The sequence below is a fragment of the Hyaena hyaena genome, unplaced genomic scaffold, assembly GCF_003009895.1.
Source record: "Hyaena hyaena isolate Hyena2069 unplaced genomic scaffold, ASM300989v1 scaffold_203, whole genome shotgun sequence".
Classification (NCBI taxonomy): Eukaryota; Metazoa; Chordata; class Mammalia; order Carnivora; family Hyaenidae; genus Hyaena; species Hyaena hyaena.
The window spans coordinates 2,192,313-2,209,652 of NW_024080835.1; the positions used below are offsets into that span (position 1 = coordinate 2,192,313).

Sequence of the window (17,340 nt, forward strand, 5' to 3'; positions counted from 1 at the left end):
TGGTGGCTGCCATGTTGGAGATATGATGTAGGACTTACGAGTTATGGATCTACTTCTTTCCTGAGATGGGTGTCACGTATTCTCAGAAAAGGAGAAAACACTTGACTGCAAAATATACACACCAAGACCCAATCATAACTGCAGATATTTACAAAACAAAAAAACCACCTTCTCATCAGAGCCACTCCCCTTGACACCACTGCTTAATCTTCCTTTTGGAACAAATGCCATTCCTAACATTTTAAGTAACTATGATTCAACTGACTGGTAAAAACAGTTTTTCTCTTAAAATTCAATAATTGGAACTATTTTCCTTTCTGTTGCCCACATGTGTAGAGTGTGTGTGTGTGTGTGTGTGTGTGTGTGTGTAGTTTCAAAGTTCTTTTGTTCTCTAAGAGAATTATACCTCCAGGGCAATTATGTCCTCCATCCTCCTAAAGCCCAGATGTGCCTCAAGGGAGGAATGGGGAAGTGTACAGGGAAAGGAAGAGGCTGACTCAAAACTACATTGTTTGGCTGGGTTTGTGGCATGTGGAGCCATGTCCACTCCTAAAATGGCCTTGGGAAATAGCCTCTCAAAAGTTAAAACACCGAAAATTCATATCTGCTTGCAAAAATCAAACGGGCGACTGAGAAATGGTGGCTCATCGCTGTGAGACAGAAAGCCTATTCCAGACCAAGAGAAGAGTAAAAATGTGCTTAGAAAATCACCATTGTCCAGCCATAGGCAGTTAGTTTTTGTCCTTGCCTGTCGCTGAATTCCCTACTGCCACCCCCTGTGCCCAGGCAGATAAGACTCACAATGGCTTTTGAGGGTACCATGTGAACCACGATCTCAGAACACAGACACTTTCTGAACCCACACACTGATGCTCAGCCTCTCCCCCTGCGCCATTGTTCTGCTGCGGTTACCCAAGCTTGGCAAGAACAAAGACGGGTGTTTGGTAAAAGAAGTAAGAAGCAAAATGTCCTGATAGAGTAGATACTGTCCATCTCCAAAGCTGGTATGCCCCCAAGTCCTTCCCATACTTTCTTCAGGATGCAGCGGGACCTGTCCCTTACACACTGATACCATTAACAAGTCCCCCCCCACCCCAACCCTGCCTTCACCCCTCTGCCCAGTTCACCTTGCTAGCAGCTTCGTGGTGTCTCTGGTTTCTGAAGCCGGGGCTGCCTAATCTTTCACCTGCTGACCTGCACGTGAATTTATAAATGGAAGGCCGGGGGGGGGGGGGGCGGGTGGTACCAGGTGGCTAAGTCAGCTCAGTCCAACTTCGGCTCAGGTCATGATCTCTCGGTTCGTGGGTTTGAGCCCCGTGTCGGGCTCCGTGCTGACAGCCCAGAGCCTGGAGCCTGTTTCAGATTCTGTGTCTCTCTCTCTCTCTCTCTGACCCCTGCTCATGCTCTGCCTCTCTCTGTCTCTAAAAAATGAATAAATGTTAAAAAAAATTAAAAATAAATGGAAGACTGGGTATCATCTCTGTTTCTAAAAATTTTTTGACACACTGTATTTTTGTGGGGTCACCAGGTCTCTCAGGAGCACGCTTTGGGAAATAACATCTTAAACCTAAATCCAGCTGATAGTCAGGACACCGCAAACAGCTGCTTCCTTCTGACTCCTGCACAGATGATGAAACCCACGTAGCCGGAAATGGCCTGTCTGATTAAAAGGAAGGAGTTCCTTAAACTCCCCAAAGGAGGAAGACGTTTAAAGAAGTTTGGTCTAGAAAATCAGAGGACCTGATTGATGTGAATGGCAGAGGAGTCTGTGGGAATAACGGCACACATAAACTTGGAAGCCTGGATTTCACTTGTGGGAACGGGGAGTGGCAGAAAGAAAACTGTTTCCCCCAATTTCCTGTCTTCCATCTTTTCCCGGGATTGATCTTCCCCTCATCCCCAGTTCCATTTGTTTCTTACTTTTACTTGTTCATCATGAGAACAGAAAAAACCTTTTATTATTGGATGTGCTTGTTACTGGTTTTCTAATGCTAACCGTCTCAGTACTCAATTCATTTCTAATCCCGGAAGATACCACTTCTTGCATCCTCCTTTCTGCCCTGCTAAATTGCTACCTGGTTACTGCTTTCATACTTCAGGGTGTATATGGATCACCACTGAGGAAAACTTCCTAAGTACTGGGGACTGTGTTATTCCCCAAGCAGATAACGACCCAGCCCCCCACCCCCCATACGGCCCATAAAGAAACTCAGGATGCCAGGAGGTTGCTGCACCAGCGGTATGCCACGTGGAGAACTGCACCGGAAGGCACGTGTACAAAGTGGCCCGCGGCCCCCTCTCTGTCACAAATTTCTTTAAACTGGTAGTTCTCAAGCTTGATTACGCATGAGAATCACCGGAGGGCTTGTAAACACATAGACTTCTTTTTCTAATTCAGAAGGTCTGGGGTGCGGCTGAGAAAACACATTTTTTAACAAGTTCCCAGATGTTGCCGATGCTGTGGATGCAGAGACTTTGAGAACCATGGCTTTAAGCAATTGAACAGATCAAGTAGCAGGATGGAACACAGAGTCGGTTCTCCTCTAAGGGAGCACAAATCTGTTCCAGGAGGAACGGCTAGGCTCTGGATCCAGGTGGATTTCATCATCTGTGGCGGCCTGGCCTTGCCAACGCCTGGCCGGGATGCCTGTTTTGAAGCAATTAATGAACCCCTTGCTTCAGTGCAATCTATTGCTTAGTGATGTCGGCACCATCCCCATTAGCATCATCCACCAGGGAATGCAGCTGGGATTCTGGAGCTCCCTGTGGAAAAGCACTTTTCTTATAGGAAAATAGCAGTCACTCTTGTTTCTCTCCTCAGCTTGTAAGGAAGGCAGTTTTCCTCTAACATTTGCGGGCAACGTTCCAGTGCAGAGGAGTCTGGGGCTGTTAAACACTGGGAACCAGAAGTACAGAACTCATTTGTTAATTAGGCAAATTGTATTAATTTTCTTGAAAACAAAATAATCAAAAAGAAAACCCGCATATACGGATACTAATTATTTTCTTTCTGAAACAGCCATGAGTTTGCCACAAGATCAAAATATGAAAACATCATTCTACAAGAAAATCAAGTGTACTCTTTTGAATGTCAAGTGCATAAGTACCTGCACGGTGCAGATTTTTAAAATTTTTTTTAAGTTTTTGCATCTTATTTTATCCTCTGGGAAGAGCTTTTCAATTATTAGTGGAAACACAAGTTAAATAACCTAGTGTTTTTTCCGTTGTATCACTGACTGGATACACTGTGGGCATTTTCTTTTCAGTTTATATTTCTGATGCTTTCCACTAATCGATCCAGAAAGATTCCCTGAAATGCTGTTGAAATCTCACCTTTGCATTCTTGCACTGAGCCGCCTAAACAAGCCCTCTGGACTAGATGTCAGGCCGGGCTGTCGGGCAGTGTGGAAGCCTGGGTTCGGCTTGCTTAGCATCAATACTCATGAGAAAGTTGTCCTTGGGTACCTCAAGTCCAGGATGGGAACCCAAAGGGAAGGACTGTATAGTTCAAGGCCTTTGGACACTTACTTTACTTGAAAACTGCTTGACATTAAAAGTGCTGGGATGCCAGTCCAGAGGAGAGAGATGCTTGTTTACAAGAAGCCAACCGTGAGGATGGCTTTGCCTAGTGACTGCCTTACTTCTCGTGCTACAGGGAGATAATGAGGCAGAAGCAGAAGGACACAAGTGCTGTTGAGCAGAGTCCCTAACACTCGAATGCTCTTAACTGTTAAGGACCGGGGAGCAAAGGTATTTCACCCTCGGTGGGTTGAAGTCTAGTAGCCAATAACTGGCTGAATGGGAGCTCTGGTGAAGGTAAAGGAGCCCCAGGTGCAATCCACAAGGATGACAAAGCAGTGGAAGTGTTTCAACATTAAACCCTGTGGGGATACAGTTGGAAACAAAAGTTTTCCTCCCCTATGAGCGGTATATCCAAAACAGGAACTCGTGGGAGCATCTTGAGCTTTCTCATTCTCACAGGATTGGCTACAGAGAGTATTTTTTAAAGTTTTTTAAAATGGTTATTTATTTTTGAGAGAGAGAGGCAGAGAGAGAGGGAGACACAGAATCTGAAACAGGGTCCAGGCTCTGAGCTGTCATCACAGAGCCCCACATGGGGCTCGAACTGATGAACTGCAAGATCATGACGTGAGCCGAAGTTGGATGCTTAACTGACTGAGCCACTCAGACGCCCCCAGAGACTACTTTTTAACACAGGGTCAGTGTTGTCTGGGAACTCCTTCTAACAGGTGACATTTTAGAAGCCTTAAACAACTGCTGTCATTCAGTATCACAGTGAGAACACAACAGTTGAAAACACCTACTGCATGGTTATGAAATAGCCCAACCTCAATCAACTGCAGGGAAGCTGATGTTCTTAATTTTCCATGTCAGTGTGGACTTAGGATCTGGGAGACCTGAACACAGGAGTGACCAGAAAGGAGCAGGGAGTTCAGGTGATTTGGGGTCAAGAAGACCCAAGTTAACATTCTGACTCGGACGTTCACTAGTGCAACTTATAGAAACTCTTTAAGCCTCAGTTTCTTTTTCTGAAAAAAGGAATAACAATACCTATTTTATGGGTTGTTTAAAGGATTAAATGAAGTACTATACAGAAAGGACCTGGCACAGTGCCTGGCCCAGAGAGAAACTTACTAAATAGTAGCTGCTGTGAACACTAGAGGGAGGGGCTGGGGAAGCTGGTGGGAAGAGTGGAGAAAGGGATAAAAGCCAGCAAGGTGCACAACAGGCAAATCTATAAAGACAGAAAGTAGATTAATGGTCGTGGGAAGAACTGCTAAAGAGTACTGGCCTTCTTTGGGGGGGTGGGGTGATGAAAATGTTCTGGAATTAGTTGTGCTTTGCACAACCTTATAAATATACTAGAAACCATCAAAATGTACTCGAAAAAATGGTGAGTTTTATGGTAAATGAATTATATCTCATACAGAAGAATCATATCTCAGAAAAATAAACCACACCTACAAAGGTAGCTCGCATACGATATATCTGGAAAATCTAGTTACCTGAAACAACCCACTCCCCGACCAGCCTGGCTATCCGACGTGTGCCAACAGGGCGATAGGGTGGAAAGAACCCTGAACCAGGAGCCAAGAGGCTTCATATTTATAGCATCTAAGACCAACCAGGCCAATTCCTCCCGTGAAAGAATAGGAGACTCTGGCCCAGAAAGCTGAAAAGATTGTCCCCAGGTGGCCGAGGTGGGGCTAGGCTCCAGGGTTCAGTAACTCAACAGTTCTTCAAGCGTATTCAGCCCTTAGAGGCAGGAAGACATGAGGGTTAATGGAGGTCGACGGCTGCTTTTCCTCAGTAATTGTGTGGGGAGGGCAGAGCTCTTGTCTGGAATGGCAGCTGGCATTCTGTGTTCCTGTTTATTGCAGTTTATCTCAAGCAGTCATTTCCATTCACCTTTTAAAAAAAACATGAGGCGCAGCTGTGGCTTCACTTTAAATATTGTTCCTTCCAGCCTTTTAATTTTTTCACGGGCTCCTCCCTAATCTTTCACCATAATTGGATGCACAACACCAGAGACAGCACCTCGGAAAAACAAAGCGAGCAAGCTGGCTTCCCCAGCCTCTGACCACACACGGCCCGGTCCGCAGCTCCTTCGGCGAGGAGTAGCCTGGGGACAGACCAGCGTCGAGTGTCTGCTCTGCTCTGCAACAGAGTGGCAGCCAGTCTTCTTGGTTACATTTTCTTGATTTCCTTTCTCTGTCTCCATCAGTGTGGCTGGATCTTTCCCTGGGTCTGAGACGGCACAGGCTGCACGCTTCTCAGGTCCACACTGGTTCTGAACATTCTTCCAGGCAGCATCAGTCTGTCTGCTTATTTGTTCGGGTACCTGCCCACGTGGACTGTAAGCTCCTGGAGGCAAAGCCCAGAGTCCCTTCTGGGATCCTGGCTCCCCACGCAATGCCAGGGACAGAGGGGGACTCTTATGAGTGATGGTGGAGGGATCAGGACATAGATCCCATGCTGCGGCCACTGTGGTCCTGAGGACAAGCAGCTGCAGGTCTCTGTCAGAAGGTCAGAGGTTGCTCGGAGTGTGGTGGGACAATAATGGCCTGAGCACACACCCCTGAGATTCTACCACCGTGCAGGCTTTCGTTCCAATACGCTAAGGTGTGTTTTCTGTTGAGGACAGTTTTACTACTACTCCTCAGTAAGCCAGAGGTCCTTAATGAAACATCTTTCTTATAATCAGCATCTTCCCCAAGGAATAGGAACAGAAGTGTGCTCTTTTCCTTGCTTTGCCAAGGTGGAATCTAATTTTAGTTATCGGAAAGTGACCTTTCCCCCTGAAGGCTGTTTGCCTGACTTTAAAACAACCTTGCAAAATAATCCCTATACACATGTGGCATTTATTAGTGTGACTGGTAGAGGAAATTCTATTGTACCTAGACAGGGGTATACCAATTTTCCAATTGTTTTTGACAACAGACCTCAAAGTGACAGGAAGTAAAAGAAGGGATTACTAAAACTTCTATACTTAAAAACATTCTATTTAAAAAATATGTATTTGTGGGAGTGCCTGGGTAGCTCAGTCGGCTAAGCGTCCAACTTCAGCTCAGGTCATGATCTCAGGGTTCGTGGGTTCGTGGGTTTGAGCCCCACTTTGGGATCTGTGCTGACAGCTAGCTCAGAGCCTGGAGCCTGTTTCAGATTCTGTGTCTCCCTCTCTCTGACCCTCCCCTGCTCACGCTGTCATTCTCTCAGAAATACATAAAACATTAAAAAAATTTTTTAAATATGTATTTTGTGTATAGGTTTTATATATACAAAATATATATTTATAGTAGGATATATGTATAACTTATCAATAAAATAGATATATATTAGACGTATGGACTCAAAAACATTTTACTAATAGATCCAAGGTCAAAAAAGCTTATAGACCGCTACTTTATGGCATCTAATTTAATCTTCTGTTTAGTCAACCAAACAACAAAAACAACAGAAAAACAAAAGGAAGATTTGATTTAGGAAAAACGATTTTTATGTGAGGTAAATGTTGTCCTATTCCGTATTTATTTATTATGAGAGAGAGAGTGAGAGCGAGCAAGTATGAGCCAGGGAGGGGCAGAGAGACAGAATTCTAAGCAGGCTCCTCGCTGTCAGCACTGAGCCTAATGTGGGGCTCAAACTCACAAAACATGAGATCATGACCTGAACGCAAACCAAGACTTGGATGTTTAACCAACTGAGCCACCCAGGTGCCCCAATCCTATTTTTTATATATATATATATATGCACATATATATATATATATATAAAGTTTTTATTTATTTATTTTATTTTTACTACACCCAGGTGCCCCAATCCTATTCTTTATATATATATATATATATATATAAAGTTTTTATTTATTTATTTTATTTTTACTAAAGTTTTTATATATGTATATAAAGTTATATATATATATTTTAAAGTTATATGTATATATTAAAAATTTTTTAAATGTTTATCTTTGAGAGACAGAGAGCTAGAAAGAGAGAGAGAGCGAGAGAGCAAAAGCACAATCAGGGGAGGGGCAGAGAGAGGGAGACACAGAATCTGAAGCAGGCTCCAGGCTCTGACCTGTCAGCACAGAGCCAGACATGGGGCTCAAACTCACAACTCCAAGATCATGACATGAGCTGAAGTCAGACACTTAACCAACTGAGCCACCCATGCGCCCCAATCTTATTCTTTATATTTTATTTATTTATTAAAAAAAATTTTTTTTAATGTTTTATTTATTTCTAGGAGAGAGAGACAGCGTGAGCAGGGGAGGGTCAGAGAGAGAGGGAGTCACAGACTCTGAAACAGGCTCCAGGCTCTGAGCTGGCAGTCAGCACAGAGCCCGACACGGGGCTCGAACCCACAAACCGTGAGATCATGACCTAAGCGAAAGTCAGACGCTTAACTGACGAAGCCACCCAGACGCCCCTTATTCTTTATATTTTAAAGAAAGCATATGCTGCCCTGCTTCACTAGAATTTCTTAATAAAATTATCAATAGTGGGCATTTTTTTTTAGCATAATGAAGACTTCAGAGTAACCAATATGTACATTAATTTGAAAGAGAAAGACCTTTGCTGAGAAAAGTAGTTAAAAAGCTGAAATGACAAGGGAACAACTCTCATGTTTGGGGTCCAGAAAAATATACATTGCTCTCTGCGTATCCTACATATCTAGAAGTTTCATCTAGCAGCCTTTTGTATTAACCTATTAGATACTATTTTTTTTAAATCCCATGTGGCATTCTACTGCCTTCGTTAGATAACAAATTACACAATGCAACTCTGTCTTGTTGTTGATGTTTTAAAGCTACTTGAGCCTCACATGTTTGTCATTTTAGTCAGTGCTGTATCAGGTTGCTGGCATATCATCGCTTGCTCATTCCAGGCATGCAGGCTCTCTCAGTTGTTTCTAAGGAGGAAAAAACTACAGTGGACATTACTCCATTGAAACTGCAACAGCCACAGGATGTCTTTCATTTTTCCTAAGTGCAAACTGACCTACACTTTTCTGCCTGAGAAATGGTTTGGCTGGGACCAGTCCTCTGGCACTGAAAACAGGCAATATGAGAAATGTGCACTTGTCTTCGTGGCTGGGTAAGCGACTGACTCCGATTGCTGACTGTCCTATGCCTCTTTTGCACACCCGCGTCTGGCAGGAGGGGACAGTGGAGAGGTGTCAGAGTTTCAGTGTTCTGCACACTTACCACCTTGGGCACTCACTCCTTTCTTGCAGAATGCAAAGGGAGAAAAATGCATAGGGAAACATGGTAGGTCGTTGAAGCCTCTTTTACATATTTAAGTTTCAGGTTCCGGAGAATAGAGCATGAACTATTATGACCTGCTCTAAGGAGTAAAAATACCCCCCCACACATATACAATTTTGTGTATCAGATATAAAACACCAAACTACATTATTACACTCAAGGAACTATCATGAGAGAACTTTCTATATCTTACTCCGGGGGGAGAGAAGTTAATGGCATACTTGATCAAATTAAAGATTGAGCAGCAAGTTTTGCTGTTCTAGGAGGATATACTAACTAATATTTACCTCTGAAGGAAAAGAGGTCTTACTTTCCAGTCCACGATGGAAGGACTCTTATTCTTCATACTGTGCGGAGTCGTGACCTACGCTTGACTTGTGGACAATAATGAGGGGGAAAGACATAGTATGTGTTTAGCCCTCTGTGAACAGACAAGCATATACTTGTAGTTTAATTTCATGACCTCACCCATATAACTAAAGCTATTTTTACTTGGGCCTGTTATTACCAGACAACTACCAGATAAAACATTCCAAAAATATATTTACTGCCTTTCAAAAGGAAAGGTTAGCAAAGTATTAGCAGACACTATTCAAATTTTTCAAAACCCCACACTTCTCTTAAACTGTATTTTTCATTGTTAGAAAAGTCAAACTTAGAAAGATAGGTTAAACATTCCAGTAATTATTTACTGCGAGTAAACTATCAACATACATCAAAAATTTTAAAAATGATTCTTTTACTTAAACGAGACGGCCTAGCAACTAAACGCAGGATAGAAAATTTTCAACTTCAGAATAACAACGTGTATTCCAGTTACTGTTTATGAATTAATGAATATTAATGAACATGAGCTGGGAAAGGCAGAAAGCAGCACCCTCCCAACGTAATGCATCCACTTCTGTGCATTTAGCTTTCCTGAATATATTATGGCAATGGCCACTGAGTGTGGAATTTGGCCACTCCTCAAGGGTGATCTTTCTCTCAGTTAGAAAAATGGCCCGATTGTTTACAAACAAAAGAGCTCTCCCCCCCCTTACCTTTTTATAATTCCCCTCCATATCCAATGGGGATTCTTGGCTGATGATGTCATCCATTCCATCACTGTCCAAATTCATCCTTTAACTCTTTAGAATTTCACTTAAGAAATAACCTCCCATGAATTCTGATAGGCTGACGTGCCAAGTGCCCAGTACTCTGCTTACTGCTCATGCTGACACTGAGAGCCAGCTAAGAGTCTGTGCCTGGCTGTGCGTGTCCTTGCCCCTGCTCTGTCCCACAGACACCACCCTGCCCGGCCTCCCTGGTCTGTCCTGAGCTCTGCCACGGGGGCAGCTGCTGTTTCTGAGGCTCACGCTGCCTTGACACTTGGCTTGTGAGTGTCCAGCCTTCCCCACCGTACACTGTCACCTTCCCCTGAATGGTCCCGCCTGGATTCCTCTCCACGGCACTGTGCTTACTCCCAATCAAGGAAAAGCTGATTCAACTCCCCAACTCCCCAGTTGAGGGCTGAGTGTGGCTAGGAGCCCTGAGAAGAAACCAGCAACCTTATTCTGAACCAGGGTGGTGTGTGGGATAAAAATAGATGCAAAAACCCCAGTCTCCCAGACTTCAGTAGTGAGTTAAAAGCCGGTATCCTGTGACAAAACGAAAACTGTGCGATTTAAAGGCTAACCTGTAAGACAAATAAAGGATAAAATTTATTTCCAACGCAGAGAAGGACCCCTCTGCCTCAGGATCAGCGCTTTGTTCTATCAATATAGGCAAGAGAAAAAGATCCATCAACTTTTTCTTTACAATCCAGCCCGTGGTGGGCTTTTTCACAAAAGAGAACGTTCCTTTCGGCTGCTCTTTACCCTTCTCACATGGCTTTTGTTTTTTTACTGGCTTTACGTTCAGAGGTGGAAAAGGCCCATAGCTGGAGGATGTTTTGCTGCAAGAAGCAGACAAACGGAAGTGCACACACCAGCACATATTCATTATTATTCAATTACTACTAACATAAACTAAAAATATACCCACTATTTATTAAAAAAAAAGGTTACTGTTTGCAGGAGAAAGGGGCCAAAGAAGAATTCAAAGGCCAAGCCTCCATTTAACAAATGATCTCATACTCTGACATGCTTGGACAGAAAGGAGCAACTGTCCTACTCAATACATTTTCCGATATGAATTCCTGACCAACCCCAGTGCCGTTAAGAACAAAGTTCTGAAGCAAAAATGCCATGCCACATAAGCCTGGACATGCTTACTTTCAGCTGTCTATTTCTCACCACAAGTTAAAAAAAAAATCTATCTGTGGAAGACTCTTGGCACAAATGTGTCTTGGTGTAGTTTACTGGAGCCCTCTGCCTATAAGGCAAAGAGTTTCCTGTGCAGTCCCTGCCTCAAATCTAAATCCTGCCTTTATCCCACCTCATCTCCCTAACTGAGTTACCGAGAGCATGACTTGCACATTTGCCGGACAGTATGATGACAAGTCGTAGCTCATGAGCCACACCTGCATTTGGGCAGGGCTTCTCCACAGTCGGATGTCCCCCATTTTTACTCTCCTCCAGACCCCAGGACCCTCACTCTGGGGCAAGGGTCCTACTATGTGCATGCAAAAAGCTCAGAACACCTTCCAGACCTGGGAGGCAATGCTGGCCACCTAGTGTAACCCCTATGTGGGTGTTCCCAACACTAAAGATTTCTCCAAACCTAAGGCTCTGGGTAAAAATGCTCTATTTTCAAGGACCCTAGGTAGATTAAATCCTGACGAAGGAGGTTAGTTAAAGTGAAGGAAGCATGCATCTTATTATATGGCAGATGTTAACATAGTAACAGTAGCTATCCTTTGTGGAGGGGTCACTATGTGCCAGGCACTTTACATGTGCCTCTTACATATGTCTTTAATCCTCATGGTAACCCTCTGGGGTAGATATTATTATCAACTGTGTTTTATAGCTGAGTGAGGTCAGCTAACTTGTCCAAGGCGTGGCAGCTTGCCAATGGTTAGGCCACAGTTGAAACCTGGGCCCTCTGCTTCTAAATGGGTGTGCTAGACCACCTTCCACTGGCTGCCTCAGTAAGAAACAACTGCACCCAGTGAAATAATCAAGCATAGCTTTTAAAAATTAGGGTTTTATACAGAGAGGATTCTGGCTGCACTCATAATATCACATACTGAAACATTTTCTAAATTGCATATCTGAACACCCCACATGGATCACTGCTACCCCTGATGATTAGACTTTCAAGAAATGAAATAAAAGCTCCTTCACTAATGGTCATGACCTAACACACTGTATAGTGAATTTTCCTTTCTAGTTTACCATGGTGTTTTTAGCGCCACTGTGGCTTCTTTCCAACAGCTGTTAGAGTTTCAGGCCTTTTCCTAAGGGGGCAGGGATTTCTGTTTATCTATCTTATTTTCCCCACAGCATCTAGACAACTCCTTACATATGTTAAGTGGACAGTAAAAGGCTGTTGAATAAATACATGAAGAGAGGAGAAATATATGTGTTACTTAAAATGTTTCCTCTAGGGTCGCCTGGGTGGTTCAGTTGGTTAAGTGTGACTTCGGCTCAGGTCATGATCATGCAGTTTGTGAGTTCAAGCCCTATGTTGGGCTCTGTACTGACAGCTCAAAGCCTGAAGGCTGCTTCAGATTCTGTGCCTCCCTCTTTCTCTCAGCCCTTCCCCTGCTCACACTGTCTCTCTCTCTCTCTCTTTCTCTCTCGGGACTAAACATTAAAATTAAAAAAAAAAAATGCTTCCTCTAAATGCCCCACAGTAGGAAACATTAATAGTTCACATTAGTGCTTTTAAACTGGAATCTTCTGTGGAAATCACACATATTCAAAAGGTAAAAGTAGGTCTTGTTGGGTTGAAAGAGAGGGACTACCACAAATTTCAGGAATTTCAATCTTTTGTTCAGGTTAGCATCCTGGTGCACTTAGCTGAGTTAACATGGGGGCACCTGAGTGGCTCAGTCAGTTAAGCATCTGACTCTTGATTTTGGCTCAGGTCGTGATCTCATGGTTGTGAGACTGAGCCCCCCTGCTCTGCACTGAATGTGGAACCTGCTTAAGATTTCTCTTCTCTTCTCTTCTCTTCTCTTCTCTTCTCTTCTCTTCTCTTCTCTTCTCTTCTCTTCTCTTCTCTTCTCTTCTCTTCTCTCTCTTCTCTTCTCTTCTCTTCTCTTCTTCTCTCTCTCTCTCTCTCCCTTTGCTCCTCCCCTACTCACCCTCCCCCCCAAAAAAGTTAACAAGTTAACATGGATGAAATTATAAAAACCTAGATAGAGGGCACCTGGGTAGCTCAACTGGTTGAGCATATGACTTCAGCTCAGGTCATGACCTCATGGTTTGTAAGTTCAAGCTCCACACCGTGCTCAATGCTTGTTAGTGCAGAGCCTGCTTTAGATGATCTGTCCCTTTCTCTCTCTGCCCCTCTCCTGCTCTCTCTCCCTCTCAAAATTAAATAAAAATTTAAAACATTAAAATAAAATGAGAATATAGAGATTTACAAGAATGAGTAAAATACATAATAGTATAAGCTTAATTACTAACATCTTTTTACTTTAATTTTAACTGGTTGGTTTATACATTTAGTTAAAATGAGTAAACTCTCACTATTAACTATATATATTTTAATTTATATATATATATATATACACTAGTATTAAATACATATACATGTACATACACAAACTGTTAACATACCGTCTTCTGGAGAAGGGCGCCTCAAAATCCAAGATGGAAATTTCCCAGCCAAGTAACAGCAACAAGTACGAAAGACCACTCTCTTCCCCTAACCCTTACACCTCTTCTTTTCATAAGTAGTTCTCTAATAAGTACTACACAGAGAAAAGTGATAGAACCTCTCTCCTGAAACATGGATGTAAGAGCTTGGCGGTCCCCACTGTGAATTTACTTTGTACCCCCTCCTCAAGGAGTGCTCAGCACACAGACAGGGTCACAGCTCAGACCCTTCCCAGAAGAAGCTGCATCACCATCATCTGAAAGGCTTGTGCCATCTTGAAATATCAGATATTTTCCTACTATAGGGTCTGATCTTTGATATTTTCAAGAGTTTTGCTACTCAAAGTGTGTCCTTCTGATCACAGCATTTGTATCACCTGGGAGCTTACTGGAAATGCAAGCTCTCAGATCCCACCCCAGACTTACTGAATCAGAAATTTCATTTTTAAGAGTCTAGGAATTTTGAATGCACCTTAAATTTCAGAAGCCCAGCATTAGACCTTGAAAACAATCCATTATATGCTATTATCTATTTCAGACCATATTTCCAGACATGGTGGCAAGACCCTGACTTTAGATGCTTGGGATCAAACTGTAATTAATGTTACTTCCGAGAGGTCCAACTGAGTAGAGGAAAGGGAAAACCAAAACAAAAGACCACCTTGGAAGACTTGAGCTGAGTATAATGTTTGGTGGTTCTACAGTAGCTTCGCAAACAAAGGGATAATAGCCCCTAACGTCCTTCCTACAGAGAATTTCCTCTGGTTCTTTCCTCTACTGCTGACCTCTCTAAAATGAACTGTGCTGACATAACATAGGCCCAAATGCTACTAATACTTTAAAAAAATGTACACACAGCCACTTACAATCCCTGAGCTTGAAAGGGCCTCTTCTCACCCACTGCTCTGAAATTCAAGGACTAGAACGGAGAGCTTCAGTTTCCTGTCAGGCCACAATCTGAACTGCAAGGCGCACTGGTCACGTGAGCTAATGCTTTTAAATGATCATTATCGGCCAGTGGTAGAAACGATCGACTCTGAAAACACCGACCACATTACTGGGAAATCGCTTACGCACTGTCAAAAGATTTTCCTGTTCATAGATGGAAACTCTAGTTCATCCTGATTAACCCTTCAGCATCCCACTGCATTCCCTTCCACCTTAATATCCAAATTCCATGTGCTATACACACTGATGCCTGATTTATAATAATCTCTTTGCAAATTAACTATTTTTTTCTTCTGTGCAAAGTTCATCTAAATTTGCTTTGCTTTCCATTAAGGTATTCTGATAGCTAGATAAGCTATAAAAATATGCAGGCAATTTTTAAATGGACTTTTTAGTGCAGGTTAAAAAAATTAAAATGATGGCATTGGGAGTGGGGTGGAGGAGGAGAACGTGCTGGCAGAGTATCGGGCATTAACCTGTATTAGAAAGACTGAGGACCACAGACATAAGTCTTTCTGCTCAACTGAAAATCTGAGTACACGAAACTCAACTGCACTCACTTTGATGGCCACGGAATGGTTTCCAAGTGGGACCAGGACTAATGACCTCACTTCTTTGTGTTCTTAGCATTCTTAGCCCATTAATGGCTTTCTCTTAGGTTAACTGTCACCGGCCTCTCTGATGTTTCCCCCTGAATTCAAGTAGTTGTGTCGAAGTACTTACTATTTCAAGTTTGATAGTTTCTGATGCTTCTATATACTGCATGGGGAATAGAAAGTACATCAGAATTTCAAATTTTCCCTTGGGATAGAGGATATAACTAAATAATAGGATATGGCTCTATTAATTTTGAACTTCTGTATGTGAAATTGTGATGTCACTCAAGATTATGTGTATTTGTGTGTGTGAGAGAATGTAGGGTCTCTACTCTCAAAAAATCATCCATGCACTGACGTTTACCATAGAGATGTTCCCATTTCCTTCCCATCCTTCTTTGCACCCCTTTTCCAAGAGAAAACACTAGATGTTCATCTTGAAATGTTTTGCATATTTATTTCTTAAAATTACTTGAGGTCTGAGTCATGGTATTTGAAGCCCCAAGTGCTACTTTAAATAGGAATGATGTATTGCACTCAATTTCTATTTCAGATCAGGCCCATAATGAAACTCTGTTGAAATGATTTTTTTCTTTCATTTGGGCACTTATCACAGTGTTCCTTTTGTGATAAAACATATAAATTAGATTTTCAGGTATCTTGGCTAAAAATGAGTACAGGTAAATTTATATCCAGAATTATTTTGTTAATTAATGTGGTATATATTTGAGCCCCTCCTCAGGAAAACACAACTATACATCAACCAGGCAAAATAACGAAGATGATGTATTCTTCAACACTCTTAAGTATGGGAAAATCTTTTTCCAATAAAAAAAAGCTATAGACTTAAAAATTGTTTCACTGAACTTATTTTTAAAAGCCTGTATTAAATAATGCACTAAAACGCTTTGAAATTCCCTTTTCTGTTGGGTCAATATATTTTTCTTCTTGGCTGTGGATGGAACCAGGCTTAAACTGGGTGGAATCTTAAATGAACTCAAATTTGATATCTTGTTTTCTCATTCACAGGAAGAAGAGATTGGGAAATGAGCCCTCACTTGGCCTGATGTCAACAGGGATAGAATATATTTCCTTTCCTTTGTTAACTATTAAATAACCCACTGGAATCTTGGCATGTTTACTACTTTCTCCACCAAGAATTTAAAAAATATCTAGATGTGCTACTTAAAGTGATATACTCCCCAATTTTATCATTTGGGATCAATACAGGGCATCTTTTATCTTATGTGCTGGATATGACACTTCAATTGGACTGAAATGTTTTATCCAAGAAAAATTTTGTGTTTCAGGAGGCAGTAAAACTCCTCCTCTATATGGCAAAAAGATTCACTGCAAAATTCGATATATTAAGAAAGGTGGCTTGGGAGATAAATACTTGCCTCAACTGACCACAAGTTATTTTGAAAAAGTGCTTGGGGATAGACCATGAAGTTCACTTTGGGAAAATTTTGTGGGTAGAAGAGAAAGAGGTAGAGAGGTATATTCTTAATCCATGGTCTCTGGGAAAGCTGGGATGTCTATCTCGTTTCTTTTATTCTTTGCGCTACATCCCCCTTTCTCGCATATGGGATGTTTGATACACTGGAAACTGTTCAAGAGGTTCACAAGCCAAAGACCAGGGGTGCTGTGGTCAGCTTCACCAACTCCCTGTTGCAATGCACAGGTCTGAGCTTCTCTCTGGTATTAGGATTGGCAGTCCTTGTCCTGGGGACTCAGAACAGCACCGAATGTGGAAAATGTAATTCAATCCAACAAACATTTATTGAACACGCATGCCACGTGTACAGTAGGGAATTAATACGAGGTCCTGGGGCACCAGGGTGGCTCAGCTGGTTAAATGGCTGACTCTTGATTTTGGCTCAGGTCATGATCTCACGGTTCATGAGTTCAAGCCCGATGTTGGGCTCTGGGTTGACAGCACGGGGCCTGCTTGAGATTCTCCCTTTCTCTCTGCCCCTCCCCTGCTTGCCCCCTCTCTGTCTCTCTCAAAAATAAATGAATAAACTTAAAAAATTTTTTAAAAATGAAATAAGGTTCTTGTTTTCAAGGAGCCTGTTGTCTAATGGGAAGACAGACTTGTATGTTACTAGATGTAAGTGGGTTCTGTTAGAAGAAAAAACAAAGTGTCCTGAGAAGGAGACATTTTGGGTGGGGAAGAGAGGGCAAAGATTCCTGAAGGGGTGGCATGTGAGCCTTGAAAGCTGCATCAACCTGCAATAGGTAAAAGCAGGTGGTGTGTGGG

The 17,340-nt window shown here is 42.4% G+C and overlaps 1 protein-coding gene across 5 annotated transcripts in view; it reads right to left on the bottom strand.

Annotated features, from left to right (window-relative positions):
• SCHIP1 (schwannomin interacting protein 1) overlaps window positions 1–17,340 on the bottom strand; it is a 123,669-nt gene that overhangs the window by 33,535 nt on the left and 72,794 nt on the right. The window contains exon 1 of one of the 5 annotated variants that reach the window (XM_039241975.1): window positions 9,829–9,965. The exons of the other annotated variants lie outside the window; for them this stretch is intronic. Coding sequence (XP_039097906.1) covers window positions 9,829–9,906 — 78 coding nt within the window. The 5' untranslated portion in view covers window positions 9,907–9,965. Of the gene's footprint in view, window positions 1–9,828; window positions 9,966–17,340 lie in introns of those variants that run through there. 5 annotated transcript variants of the gene reach the window in all.